The sequence below is a fragment of the Helobdella robusta genome (assembly GCF_000326865.2).
Source record: "Helobdella robusta unplaced genomic scaffold HELROscaffold_61, whole genome shotgun sequence".
NCBI classification, from domain to species: domain Eukaryota; kingdom Metazoa; phylum Annelida; class Clitellata; order Rhynchobdellida; family Glossiphoniidae; genus Helobdella; species Helobdella robusta.
The window spans coordinates 807,187-821,855 of record NW_008705338.1 but is presented as its reverse complement, the minus strand read 5'-3'; the positions used below and the strand labels follow the sequence as shown (position 1 = coordinate 821,855).

The 14,669-nt window shown below is 33.4% G+C and overlaps 1 protein-coding gene across 1 annotated transcript in view; it reads left to right on the top strand.

The window, feature by feature from the left end:
* The window catches only part of HELRODRAFT_87901 (hypothetical protein), a gene marked incomplete at both ends in the record, with an annotated part of 44,726 nt that overhangs the window by 13,561 nt on the left and 16,496 nt on the right, over positions 1 to 14,669 (top strand). The window contains one exon of the mRNA XM_009029633.1: positions 9,140 to 9,315. Coding sequence (XP_009027881.1) covers positions 9,140 to 9,315 — 176 coding nt within the window. The remainder of the gene's footprint in view (positions 1 to 9,139; positions 9,316 to 14,669) is intronic.

Genomic DNA, 14,669 nt, shown 5'->3' with positions numbered 1-14,669 from the left:
GTATTTTGGATGGAGGGTTAAAATACCTGTCTGTGTGAAGCGTTTAACATAGATTAAATCTGAACCCGGATATGATTATTACTTCCTTATAGTTCTAACCAATTATGGGTTCATACATACAAACATGCATATACATACATACATACATGCATACATACGTACATGCATGCATACATGCATGCATGCACAGGCCCACTAATGTTTGCGTTATGTACAGAACCGATGTCGAAGCACTCAGTGATTTTTTTTACTGTTTTTTGCCACATTTTGTGTGATTTAGGGTTGTATATATATATATATATATATATATATATATATATATATATATTGGAAGTTTTTTTCCGAAACGTTTCCGTACATGATGCTTGTCACATTTATTTATAGCTCTCATAGCTTAAAAATCGTTGCAATGATATATCTAATGCGGCACATAAATTATTGCCGGTATTGTTGCCGGTACTTATAAATTTTGGTTTTGTGTCCGTACATAAATATAGCGCAATATTTGTAGCGTAAATTTTTTTCCTGTCAAATTGGTATAAACTGTGAGAAAGGTGTAGTCTCGATTTTTGTATTGTTTTGTATTGCTGTCAGATGTGTGCGTGTGTGTGTGTATGTGGTGTGGATGATGTTTTGTGATTACACGTATAAATTGAGGTTTTACATAATTGAATTCTTAGACAAAACAACGTGTTTGTGTTTGTTTGTGTATAGTAATATCTATTAAAAAGTTAATTCCATAGTTTTGTTGTCTTTTAATAGTGATTTTAATATGTGAAAATGTTTTTATTGCGTCAACGTCAGCAAGTACATTTAGATTTCAATTTAAACCTCGGCGTTCTGATTAGATAGTATATAAATCATCTTAATGATAGGGGATCTGCTAGTTCTAAATAGATCTGCTAGTTCTAAATAGATCACTCACGCCAGCCTTTTATAACTTCAAATGAGGCTACTCCATCATTCCATGATGGATAACATTTCTTCATCCCGGATCACTCTTTGGATCCACACATTCTTCATAGATCGGAATAACGCTACGTTAATTTGATTTTGAGTCAGTTGGCTGATCAATTAACTTTTGACACCACAGAATTTTCTTTACGACTCTCTGCCTGTCTGATTCTACGTAGTCTACAGGCAATGAGCTGTGAATATGTTATTACGCTCATTTTAATAACATCGGGGTTGATGTTGTCGCACTTTTTGTTACTTTTTAACTTTGTAATAATGGCAAGAGCATCAGTAGCAAGTTCATAAGCCTGTAATGAAATTATTAAATAAATTAACACGATTACATTACATTACATGTAGAAATTTTTTGCGTATTTATTGCGTTGAAGTTACGAGTTGTTCATTTGTACTTGAGTCGCGTTATTCTGTCAGTTCATTCTAATTTGGCTTGGAATGAAAACTTTGTTAACTATTTACGTAATTAGCGGTTCTGACAACAACCAAATAATGTTCTCAAAATACGATCATCGTGCCGTATTCTTATAAATTGATAACGAGTTGTTGGGTGGGAGATGTTTCAAACGATTTTATATTATGCAACTAATGTATCTTCTCGTTTTTAAAATGATAGCTCCTTAGTTAATGTAACGGTTGAACTGGTAATGAGATGTTATGCACAGAATGTTGTACAGGTCGGCGCGGAGACTTATTTCTTGTGTGTTTTGTGTGTTCTATTTCCGACAAGGTTAATATATGTTAAATTTTATATCTATCTTAGTAGTGTTATTCCAACTCCAATGAAGTTGGAATACCACTACATTAACTTTACTGGATCAATTCTTTTCTAGTTGTCTAACTTTTCTTAGAAAAACGACTTTTCAGAAACTGTATGAATATTTTTCGTTTAAGATTTACTTGAATTCACCAATGCATAAATTTAGTTTATCTAATCTATCTTTTGTGATACATCGAATATATTTTGTTTTTTTTTTCATAGTAAATGTACGTTCTTCATGAAAGTCGGTAAACACCAACCAGTTGGTATTCATTTTGTATGCATACGAGGTTTGTGTGCACATCAAATGCGTTTGTTGTACTTGCCAAGTTTGTGCAAACATTAAGCACTCGGCGGTATAATATGTTAAACAGTGAGGCGGTACTGTGCGAAGATGTAGGGGAATGTTACTGAGAGTTATCTCGCATTCATCTGATGGTTACAAATTGTTTTGCAAGTTTTGGAAATGGTATCTGTTACGACAAATGTTAAAATAATCGCAACTGTTTTTTTTTTTCAATTTTTGTTTGAATTGCAGTCTTAACGACAATGTAGTAGCAGCCAGCCATTAATTTCTAATTATAACATTCATTTGAGGAGTGAGAAATGGTCGCCAACCATTTTAATGAGATTTTCAAAGTTAATTGAGGGTGATTATAGATATCTTTTCCTGGCGATACCCCTTATAATCTGTTAACCCATAAATGTTATAATGAAGCTTCATCATGTGCGTGGTCAGTGGTCAGCCAACGTCAGATTTGTTCATAGCTACTCTTAATTGATGGATGGATGTCAGATTATTTCTAAATTAATTTGAAATCTGTTCTTTGGAGTTTTGGCTTTGTGTAGTTTAGTTTGTCTGTCGGTCACATGTTGTTTATGTTGTATGTGTGTGTGTGTGTGTGTTGTATGTGTGTGTGTGTGTGTGTGTGCGCGCGCGCGCGTGTGTGTACAACAGATGTGTACGTTTTACCATACTGCATCGTACTGCAAAGTGTGTTTGTTGGCTTTAAACATTGGTGTATGAATGGATGAATGGATATTACGCATCGACATAACAGCGTGGTTCGGTTTGTGAATGTAGTCGAAATGGAATGGATTAAAGAATGAATTTTCTATTCTCTTCAGATGACTTCGTCTGTTTTTCAACGTGCTGTGAGGAAATTGCTCTTCATGCTCTTTTAGCTTTTAATTATTCAAGGTTAGTTATGACAAACGCGCAGGCACATACAGACACTTTATCATAATAGTTTGAGTACATCTTAGTGCATATCTTTGAATAGGTCTTCTATTTCTGGTGTTATAGTTTGATATTCTCCATATGAAATTATCGTCATCTCTATCGCTTTAATGCCTATCAAACAGTTTCTGTTGAGTGTTTCATGGTATTTGCGAGTTTACATTAACATTAGCACTCATTCCCAATAATGCGGTTATGTACGTAAGGAAGGGAATTATTTGTTTCAACCAAGGTTTTTAAAGAAGAATGACAAAATTGTTTCGGTGGTGTTTAGTAGATTTAGAATAACAGATGTGAGCAGTTCAGGTTCTAATGCGTTCTCTATGTTACGCCGATATCTTTTGTAATACACAATCCTTACATTTCACAGAACTTTAAAAACTTTCATCACCTTCATCGTTAACTGAGCACTAATAGTGAACTGACTCTGATTCTTAAGATCACATCAACCTCTCGCTTTGAACTTATCTTCCTATGAAATTTTCGTAGAGTGATCACATAACAATACAGTCTGACTCGGCATGTTGAAGCGTCATGTCAAGTGCCGTCATGTGCCAAGCTTGGTTTAATTTTTTCAAATATAGAAGCTAATTGGACAATTTTTTTACAACAATTTAAGACTTATCAGCTTGCGAAAATTTTCCACACATATCCTCTGGCTAGTTAAAATTAATATACTGATGGACAGCTCATTTTATTCATAGATGTCAGGTTTATAATAAATATCAAGCAAGTACACATTTTTGCTCACATGCACGTACGTTTACATTGTACATTCATACATTTACAATAAATACATACTTTCTCACATTTATATGCACAATATATGTTTAAATGTATGTATGCATGCTTGAATGAACAATGCACACACACACATAACGCATAGCTATGCGTACATACACGCCTACATACATTTATGCACGTACACGCACATATGTATATATAGAGACGTACATAATACACCTACGCATACATATATAGTTATACATACAAACAAACATACATGCATACATACATTCGAACGAACAAACAAACATACAAACATACATACATACAAATACACATACAAACATACATACATACATACATACATACATACATACATACATACATTGATGCACACAAAAACGTGGGACCACTTATTGATTGGCTTCTCAACACTGCAAATAACTCCAGGTTCCAATGCATTGACCATTTATGTTGCTGAATGTTTGTTGTGTGTGTTTGTGTGTGTGTGTGTGTCTGTCTGTCTTCTTGTCTGTTTGTTTGTGTATATTTTAATTTTATTATATCGGTTCAAGAATTTTTCTGGATGCATAAACAGAGATTTTGTTGATGTATTTTTTGTGTGGCCCGCATGTGCGTACCCTGCAAATATACACGATTCATCGGTGCTTATAAACGTGCTCTTATAATATGTACGGTTTAGTGCATTTTTTTATAATAAATTCAATCAATTAGAGCAGGGGAAATGTGGGAAGAATGATGATACACTTGTGTGCATTTGTAAAATCAAACCTTCTGATTATTTTGTTGTTGTTGTCGTTGTTGTTGTCGTTGTGGTTGTTGTTGTTGTTGTCGTTGTTGGGAATGCTGTCTGGCGATGAAGAGATGTTGGTAGATGTTTCAACAAAAGTTGGTTGAAATTTGATTTGACGATATTTCTGAGATATTGACTATATATGACTGAGATATATTGACTATATATTGACTCGATGAGGATGAGAGCTTCTGTGCGGCGAGTTGGCCATTTCATTTTAGAAACCTTTTAGCCTGGTTCCAATTAAAAGTTGATGTAAACAACTTACACGTTCATTTTGCATGCTATTTGTTACCTGCTGCTGTCACAAACCATCAGTCTTTGTTAACATGCTTCAGTATGTGGGTTTTGAATAAATGATGCTTTCACATACCATTCTGGCTCTTTTTTTCAAACTACTATTTCATTTTCTTTCTTCTTTTCCACTTTGTCGAAATAGTCCGAATTATTTTTTTTACAACCATACGAGTCTTATGATTCCCCATCAGGCAGCAAAACCACGCAAAATTGTTTTCATGAGGTTAAAATTTTATGAGCATAAGCGCACGAACAGTCGTATCGTCTCGTCTCGTATCATCTTGTGTCGTCTCGTATCATTTTGCATCACCTCATATCATCTTATATCTCATCATACCATCGCGTATCTAATCTTATCATTTTATAAAACTTTGTATCATTTTTTTTATAGCATCTTATGTCAACTTATATTGTCTTGTATTTTTCTGTATCTTTTTTTATATCTCCTCGTATTACCACACGTCACCTTATATCATATCACCTCAAATCTGCATCGCACATATTTCCATCATGACTATGATTGTTTGTTTTTTCCAGTTTTGTTATTTCATTAATCCACTTATCCGCTGAAATCTTTATTGAGCCATTTCTCCAACTGAGTGCTAATAAGGATCTCGACATGGGACTGGTGATGATGACGACGATGACGATGGCGACGATGGTGGTGTTGATGATGATGATAATTATGGGGATGGTGATGATGATAGTGCAGTTGTTCACTAGAGTGGTGATTATGACTATGCGGTTTCTACTAATGATATGACATTGATAATGGTGATGATGCCGTTTATATGGTTATCGATAATGATGATGGTAACAATGACGATGATGAGAATGAGGATGATGATGGTGATGATGGCAATGATAATTGTGATGCCTTGTCATATTTTCCAGCTGTCCACTTTCAACTTTATTGCTGTAGAAAGCATGTATATTTACTTTTTCACCATACTCTGGCTTATTTCCACGGAGTTATATTTATGACATGCAATTTGTAATGAGCTTTATTCCCTAATAAATAAATCTAATACATACGCTTGTAATTTATCACCAGGATTTAAAAAACGCCATTTCATTGTTCTTATTTTTATCTCGAATGGTCTGTGTTGTGGAAATGGGTTAGGCATTCTGAGATCTTCTCAAGATGAATGCATTGTGCGTGCGGGTATTGTGTGTATTGTATGAACGTGTACTGTGTGTTGATATACTGTATGTATATGTATTTTATAGGTATGTATTGTATGCATGTATATGTATTGTATGTGTATGCATGTATGTGTATTGTATGTGTATGCATGTATGTGTGTATATGTATTTTATGGGCGTCTGTTGTATTTATATGTGTTGACTGTGCGTGTATTGTATGTTTATGTATATGTATTGTATGTGCGTATTGTATGTGCGTACATGAGTTGTATCAACATTATTGAGTGAATAATTTTCTAGGTCGTCTCGATCATTTTGAACACTGGCATGTCTGTGTATGTATACATTCCGGAGTTTGTATATGTGTATTCTGTAATTTGTATTTTTATATTCTGTAGTTTGTATATGTATATTCTGTAGTTTGTATTTGTATATTCTGTAGTTTGTATTTGTATATTCTGTTGTTTGTATTTGTATATTCGGTAGTTTGTATTTGTATATTCTTTAGTTTGTATTTGTATATTCTGTAGTTTGTATTTGTATATTCTTTAGTTTGTATTTGTATATTCTTTAGTTTGTATTTGTATATTCTTTAGTTTGTATTTGTGTATTCTGTAGTTTGTATTTGTATATTCTGTTGTTTGTATTTGTATATTCGGTAGTTTGTATTTGTATATTCGGTAGTTTGTATTTGTATATTCTTTAATTTGTATTTGTATATTCTGTAGTTTGTATATTCTGAAGTTTGTATTTGTATATTCTGTAGTTTGTATTTGTATATTCTGTAGTTTGTATTTGTATATTCTGTAGTTTGTATTTGTATATTCTGTAGTTTGTATATGCAAATTTACAACAACATACAAACTAGTTTGAATGTGGATGTGTGTGTGTGTGGGGTTATATTAATGGTAGGCATTCAGTTATAAGGCGTAGAAGAAGGAAATTTTGTGATTTTAATCTCTTTTTCTATATAATTCAACTCATTAATGGCGAAATAAAATGTTCATAAGTAGAAAATGGGCTTGTGAGACATGCCTTTAGTGAAAAAGTTGCTTATGCAGATCGTGAATTCATTTGATTCGTAACTCTTACTTTCTTTGTTTGACATGAAATTTAATTCACTTTTTTTTTATTTATTTATCTTTTTATTCAAATGAAATCATCTTAATGAAAAGACACCAACAACATTTTAATGAAAAGACACCAACAACATTTTAACGTAAAGACGCCAACAACAACCCATCAGACAGTTGACGTTACTTACCTGTTCATAATTCTCTAATACATTGTATGCTAACAGCTGCAACGATAGTTGTTATTTTTAACTAGTAAGGCAATAAGAATCATTCTCAATTCATTTACGATCATCCATAAAAAAGTTGGAGCCAGTTTTCCTAAAAATTCTAATATTAAAAAAGCCCAAGAAACAATTTTTGCATCGGGATTTATTCTCCGTCGCATTCAATGAAAAAATAGAAAGTGAATTATTATCCATTTTTTAGGCAGTGCCTCGTATAAATAGGTCAGTTCACTTGGGGTATTAGAAATTTGGATGGTCATTTTGTAGGATGGACACTGCGATGCTGGATGATGAGGATAACGACGATTGTCTCGTTGTTGTTGTTGTTGGTGTTGTTGTTGCTAGTGTTGTGGTTGTTATTGTGGTTTGTGTTGTTGTGGTTTGTGTTGTTGTGGTTGTTGTTAGTGTTGTTGGTGGTATTGTGGTTGTTGTGGTTTGTGTTGTGGTTGTTGTTGTTAGTGGATGGTGCTATATGAATGGTGGGGTGTGTTATGTAAGGATGTGTTTCATTGACAAAGTTACTGAGATGTGTTATATATTGATAGATTGTGTTATATGAAGTGCAGTTTCCTAGATATTGTTACATGGTACATAGGATTCGCTTTATTTAATTATATTTTCACCTCTGAAGTTGAGTCTGATTTCAATATTGAATGCTTAAGTTTTATATTCTTGATCATAAGCTGGGATATGTATTCTGGAGAAGTTGTTTTATTTAAAGGATGGAGCTGTATGATGGTTAGCAACAGCGTTTGACTTCACGACTTTTTTACGAGAAACGTGTTCCATTTTTTTTCTTGTACTTTTGCAGTTGAAAATCTTTTCATTGGTTTTATATTTTTCTCTCCTTTTCTAGTTAAATTATATTTTGTAATTTATTACAGCTATTTATTTGAGGTCTTAAATGAATCTATATCGATGCCTGTTATATGATGCAATTTCTGATGGTTATACGATGTTGTCTGCATTTTTTAAATGAGAATTTGATTAAAAAGTTAATGATTTTATTATTATAAAATATAAATTTAGTTGGAAAATTATGATTATATGATTTTATTATTATTATTATTGTTATCACTTCCTATTATCAACTGTTCCATCATCACCATAACCGCACCGTGATAATTATTAAAGTGCGAGGTGATTCTCTTTCTTTCTTTCTTTCTCTCTCTCTCTCTCTCTCTCTCTCTCTCTCGTTCTTTCTTTTTCTTTCTCTCTCTCTCTCTCTCTCTCTCTTTCTTTCTTTCTCTCTTTTTTTCTTTCTTTTTTTCTTTCTTTCTCTCTCTCTTTCTTGCTTTCTTTCTTTCTCTCTTTCGTTCTTTCCAACCATTCCTTCACTCTATCACGCTGCCTCTTTAAGAATTGTGTCCTCTCGTCCGATGACGTCACGAGACCATTTATCATTACGTCATTCATTATGACGTCATCGTTATCACCGTCTACCGATTGTTACTAAATCGAAATTATTATTATTATTATCATCATCATTATTATCATCATCGGCGTTTCGTCTCAATTCCCCTCCTCATCATATCTTATGATATCTTATAAAGATTACAAAGTTATAGGGCGGCGTGATGCCTCAATGGTTAAAAGCGCCTGGTCTTGCTATTGTAATGACTGGGTTCGAATACATAGAGATCCCCGCTTATCATATCCGCAATGTGTATGATGCGTGGTTTGCACGCGTATTCATATACGCTGTGTGTGTTTGTCGTTGAAACCTCTGAAGCAAACGCAAAAGAGAGAGAGAAACCTTTAACCTTTATAGCTACATCATTCTTATCATCTCACTATCGCATCATATCGTCATTGCATCATCGTCGTTACAGTTTTAAATAAATAATTCAATAAAAAATAAAATTACCACTCCACCAACCACTGTAGGCGTCATAGAATCGCCGCACTTTGTAGCACCAGAGGTCATCAAACAGGAGCCATCGGGCAAGCCGGCCGACGTGTGGTCACTTGGTGTCCTCCTCTACATTCTCCTCAGTGGTCAGACGCCCTTCTACGGCACCAAACAGCACCTCTTCGAATCTATCGTCAGAGGATCTTACTCTGTCAGTAATTTTTTTAAATTTTTATTGATGGGCGAATGAGTATTTTTTTAGGAAATATTTTTTTAAACGATGTGTCTTTTTTGTAAAAGATCATCCATTAAACTGCTTTTAAGTGATGTTTAGAGGCATGTTTAATATTTTATTTTATATTTTATATTATTAAATATTTTTTCATCCTTTCTTGGTGTTGGGCCGGTCAAATTAGTTTCACATTGTTCTTAAAAGTGGAAGTTTAAAAGTTTAATAACTTTCACTTTAAAACAAATTTCCGTCATGTGAAGTAATCCCTGCTAGATCGGATTGTGAATTTGTTTTTTGCGTTCAATAAAAACACACTTTCTTCGATCTTATCACAATATTCTTGTACAATATTCCTTTTAAAATTACAATTTTTTTAATATTTCAAGCATTTTTTATATTCCAGACAGCTTCCTAACATGATTTGTTTTCTTGGCTTTCTATAGCCATCCTCAAATTCAATGATAAAATTTGTTTTTAATGAATTATTAGCTATTTATATTTGTGTTTTGTTATATTAACTTAATTTAGGATGTCAAATCATCGTGCACACGCATATGTAACGTTGAAAATGGAGATTTCCATTTCAACCAGTATGCCGATAGATGAATTTGTATACTGATGTGCGATTTTGAGCTAAAAAAATTGATGCCCCATTTGAAAATATCTCAATTACATAGACGCTTGTCTGCAGCCGCACAGATTTCTATGCTTCATACTTTTTTTGAGATTTTTTGTTTTGTCTACAATTATTTTGTAACAACTTGTATTGTGAAAATAATATTAATTATGTTGTATTCGGTTGGAAAAATGTTTTGGAAAAATGTATAATTGATAATTATTTCGGCGATGATTAGTAAGGACACAAATATTAGGCTAAGGCTGAAGCGTGTTTAATGTTCATACGATCTCAGTCATCCGTTTGTTTGTTTATCTATCTGTCTGTCTGTTTTTTCTTTGTCTGTCTTGTCTTTTTGTTTGTCTGTATGTTTGTTGCTTGTCATCGACATCAAAGGCAGTTGCAACTCGCTAATTGGCTATTTTTTTTTAATTTTAGTATTTTCTGGGTAGCTGTACAATTTTCACACAGCCGATTGATGCGTTCCTCATTGCACGTTATGCTACAGTGCCGTGAAATTATTTCTGTCATTTTATTATCTCTAATTTTTTTATTAGGTACATTTCTTTTTCTAGGAAATGGGCCATAAATATGACATACATTTTAATGATGACCGCCTTCATGGGCTGGATGTCAGCATCCATCTATCCACCATTATGCATCAGTGCTCGTCTTTATTACTTTCGATAGATTTTATGACAGCCCACTAATCTCTTCTGTTTCCATTCATACGTAACTGGACATGCACACTCTTACAGAATCCTCCACTATATCAATATCACATCATGATATTCTTTATTGCATTCGTATCGTGTTGAAGTAACAGAGTTGATAACGACGATGTAACAAGATTTATAATTTTATTAAACGTACATTTAACGTTAATAACTACAACAACAAGAAGAAGAAAGTTTTATAAAAATCATATACACACTAAAAGTTAATCACTACTACAATAATGTCGATGCGCTTTACTCGCTTACGCTATTCTAACACCCCCACTCGAGTTGTGCATCGCCATTAGTTTTAACATAGTAAAATGCCCATATATATATATATAATTAAATGTTTACATACATATATGTTCAATGTTTCAGAAATTAATTATGTTCCAAAAACAAAATTTCTATTTCTTTCCAACTTGTATCTTGAAATAGGCTTTGTAAACACATCCGCAACCATTTCTTCAGATGGCAGATACAAAATTTTTACTTTGTCACGAATGCATTCATCACGCACAAAATGATATTTGATATCGATATGTTTGGATCTTTGATGGTATACTGGGTTATCAACTAAGGCAATTGCTCCTTGATTGTCCTCATAAATAATTGTAGATTGTTGTTTATAATATTTGTTGAAAATTTGTAACAGTTGAGTTAGAAATAAACATTCTTGGACAGCTGCTGCTAACGCCATATACTCAGCTTCACAAGTAGATAATGCAACTGTTGTTTGTTTTTTACTTTTCCATGATATTAATGGACCATCTATATTTAAACTGAAGCAGTATCCAGTTATGCTTTTTCTATCATTTAATGATCCCCAACTTGCATCACTGAAACCTGTTAATTTCAATCCTTTCTTGTTCTTTCTGAAACATAAGGAATAATTTAACGTTCCCTTCAAGTATCTTAGTACATGTTTCATCGTAACAAGCATTTCGTTGCTAGGATTAGCTAGATGTTGTGATAACATATTAACAACATAGCACAAATCAGGACGTGTACAGGTCATTGCATATATCAAACTCCCGACAACCATTCGATAGAAATTACTATCATCCTTTATCATGTCTTTATGAACATCATTATTCAACTTCAATTCACATGGTGTGAGTCTTGGTTTGCAGTTTTCCATGTTGCATTTACTTAGTAATTTAGTCAAATACTGAGTTTGATTTATTTTTATTACATCTTTTTCTTGAATGAATTGCATACCTAAGAACCACTTGAGTTGACCTAAGTCTTTCATTTTGAAACGCAGTTTTAGTGAAGTCTTCGCATCGTCCAACAAAGAATCATTGCTCGCAGCCACTATAATATCATCCACCCAAATCAACAAGATGGTTAATCCATTGTCAGCTGATTTATAATAGACACAGTTATCTACACCAGATCTTGAGAAATTACTTTCGATTATGAAATTGTGAAGTAAACAATTCCAGTTGCGTCCGCTTTGCTTCAATCCATACAAAGATTTATTTAGCTTGCATACTAAATTTTCCGAGGTTGACTTTACTTCAAATCCTTCTGGTTGGTCAACATAAATTTCGCAATCAATGGGTGCATTCAAGTAGGCAGATTTAACATCCATTTGATGCACGATTAAGTCATACTGTACAGCAAATTGCATTATTACACGAATAGATGTAAAACGAGCTGTTGGTGCAAATGTTTCATTATAATCAACTCCTTTTTCTTGATTATATCCTTTTGCAACAAATCGGGCTTTGTATTGTTCATTAGCATCTTTATCCAATTTTATGGAGTAAACCCATTTTCCCCCCACTGACTTTCGGCCTTCAGGCAATTGTTTAAGTTCATATGTGTTGTTTTCTATTAAGGAATCAATTTCAATTTTCATTGCTTTATACCAATCAGCGGAATATGGTGATGACATTGCTTCACTGTAAGTCTGTGGTGTAATAGACATTTTACAACAATAGTCTGTTTCATTTTCAATTTCGTTATTCAGATAGTATTCATCAAAACGCTTCGGCGGTTTTCTATCTCTTTTGGGATATCTGGTTTCAGTTTGAACAACCTTACTTTCACGATTATTATCTGTGTTCACTTCCTCGTCTTCTTGCGCATTGTTGTCATTTGCCTTTTGTTGGTTAATACTTTTATTTAAAACATCATCTGTAAATTTTACAGAGCGACATCGATGTATCTTGTTTGTGTCTGGAAAGTAGATTAAATAAGCTGGACTTTCTTTGTCGTATCCAACAAATATACCTTCTTCACTGCGATCATCAAGTTTCATCTTATTTTGTTTGTACGCAAAACATGTGGTACCAAAAATATGCATATTGCTTAAATTCGGCTTTTTACCTGTAAACAATTGGAACGGTGTTAAACCTGTTCTTGGATTATAACAACGATTTCTGATGTACGATGCAGCTTTTACAGCATAACACCAGAGTTCTCTTGGCAGATTTGCATTCAAAAGAAGACAACGAGCCATTTCAAACAACGTACGCCATCCTCTTTCGGCCGTACCATTTTGGTGCGGTGAAAACGGTGCTGACCTTTCATGTTTGATGCTGTGATGAATCAACAGTGATTTAAATTCCATTGATGTATATTCAGTACCATTATCAGTTCTTAATCTTTTTACACTGCCATAAGGTGCGGCATCAGCAAAAAAACATTTTGTTGCTCTAACAGCATCACTCTTTTGTTTCAGGAAATAGAGAAAAATGATTCCAGTGAAATCATCTATAAATGACATTGCATATTGAAATCCATTTAGTGAAGTTGGTTTGATGATGCCAGTCAAATCGCTGTGAACTAATTCTAGAGGAAAGGTAGCACGAGTATCACTTTCCCTGTTTCGAGATTGAGACATCTTTCCCATACTACAGATGTCGCATCTAAAACTGGATTTATCTGTAATTTTCATACCTTCTACAACATTTTCCAATTTCAAAACATCATTGGTGTTGCAGTGACCCATGATTTCATGCCAATGTTTTAAACTTCCTGATTGTTTTGTTGTTGATTTATTTGTATACAAATAGTATAGTTTGCCATGTTTTTAGATATCAAACTTTGTTCCATCAGGGGCAGTCATATTAGCAGAATGTTTACCAAAAGTAATTGTTGCTCCATTTTCAGAAGCTGATTGTACAGAAAAAATATTTTGCGGGTAGGATGGAACGTAATGTGCATCTTTCAATTCAGCAGTAACTATTCGGCCATCAAAAGTATTCATATTCATTTTCACGTTTCCCCTTTTTAGAGCAATATTATTTAACCTTGTGCCATCTGCAAGTTCAATAAAATGTTTACTAGGGTCAAAATTTTTGTCATAGCTAATGAATTTTGATGCATCATTTATCACATGACTGGTGGCGCCACAGTCAACAAGTAACGATTTAAAACAAAATTTATCATCATTTAAATCATCAACTAACGTAAACATAAAATCATGTTCTGGAGCTTTTTCATCTCTCACTTGTTTTGTTGATGAATTATTATGTTTTCTTCTACATGCTTTGTCTGTATGATTAGATGCTTTACAATAACTGCACCACAACTTCTTTTTAAACTTTTCACTACAATTGTGGGATTTATGACCTGATTTTCCACAACCAAAACATGTGATGTTAGCAAAATTTTTGTGAACATGCATTTGTTTGTTAACATTTTTCATCATAACTGATTCCTCATCTGTTGAGTGAAATTTTTCTGTATCACCAAAACTTCTCAGTGCAACTTTAAATTCCATAAACGTCATTTCTTTATCACTCTGAGTGATAACCACTACTAAGGGTTTATACTCTACAGGTAACCCCTTTAAAACCATTGCTATAAGTAGACTATCACTTATTTCCTCTCCAGCATTACGAAGAGCAGTTGCTGATTTTTCAGCTTTAATGACATAATCTGTAATAGATTCAGACGTTAATTTACGAAGAGACGTCAGTTCAGTATACAATGAAATAATACGAGGCTTTCCATTACCTGCGTAATGTTTACGGAGTATTTCA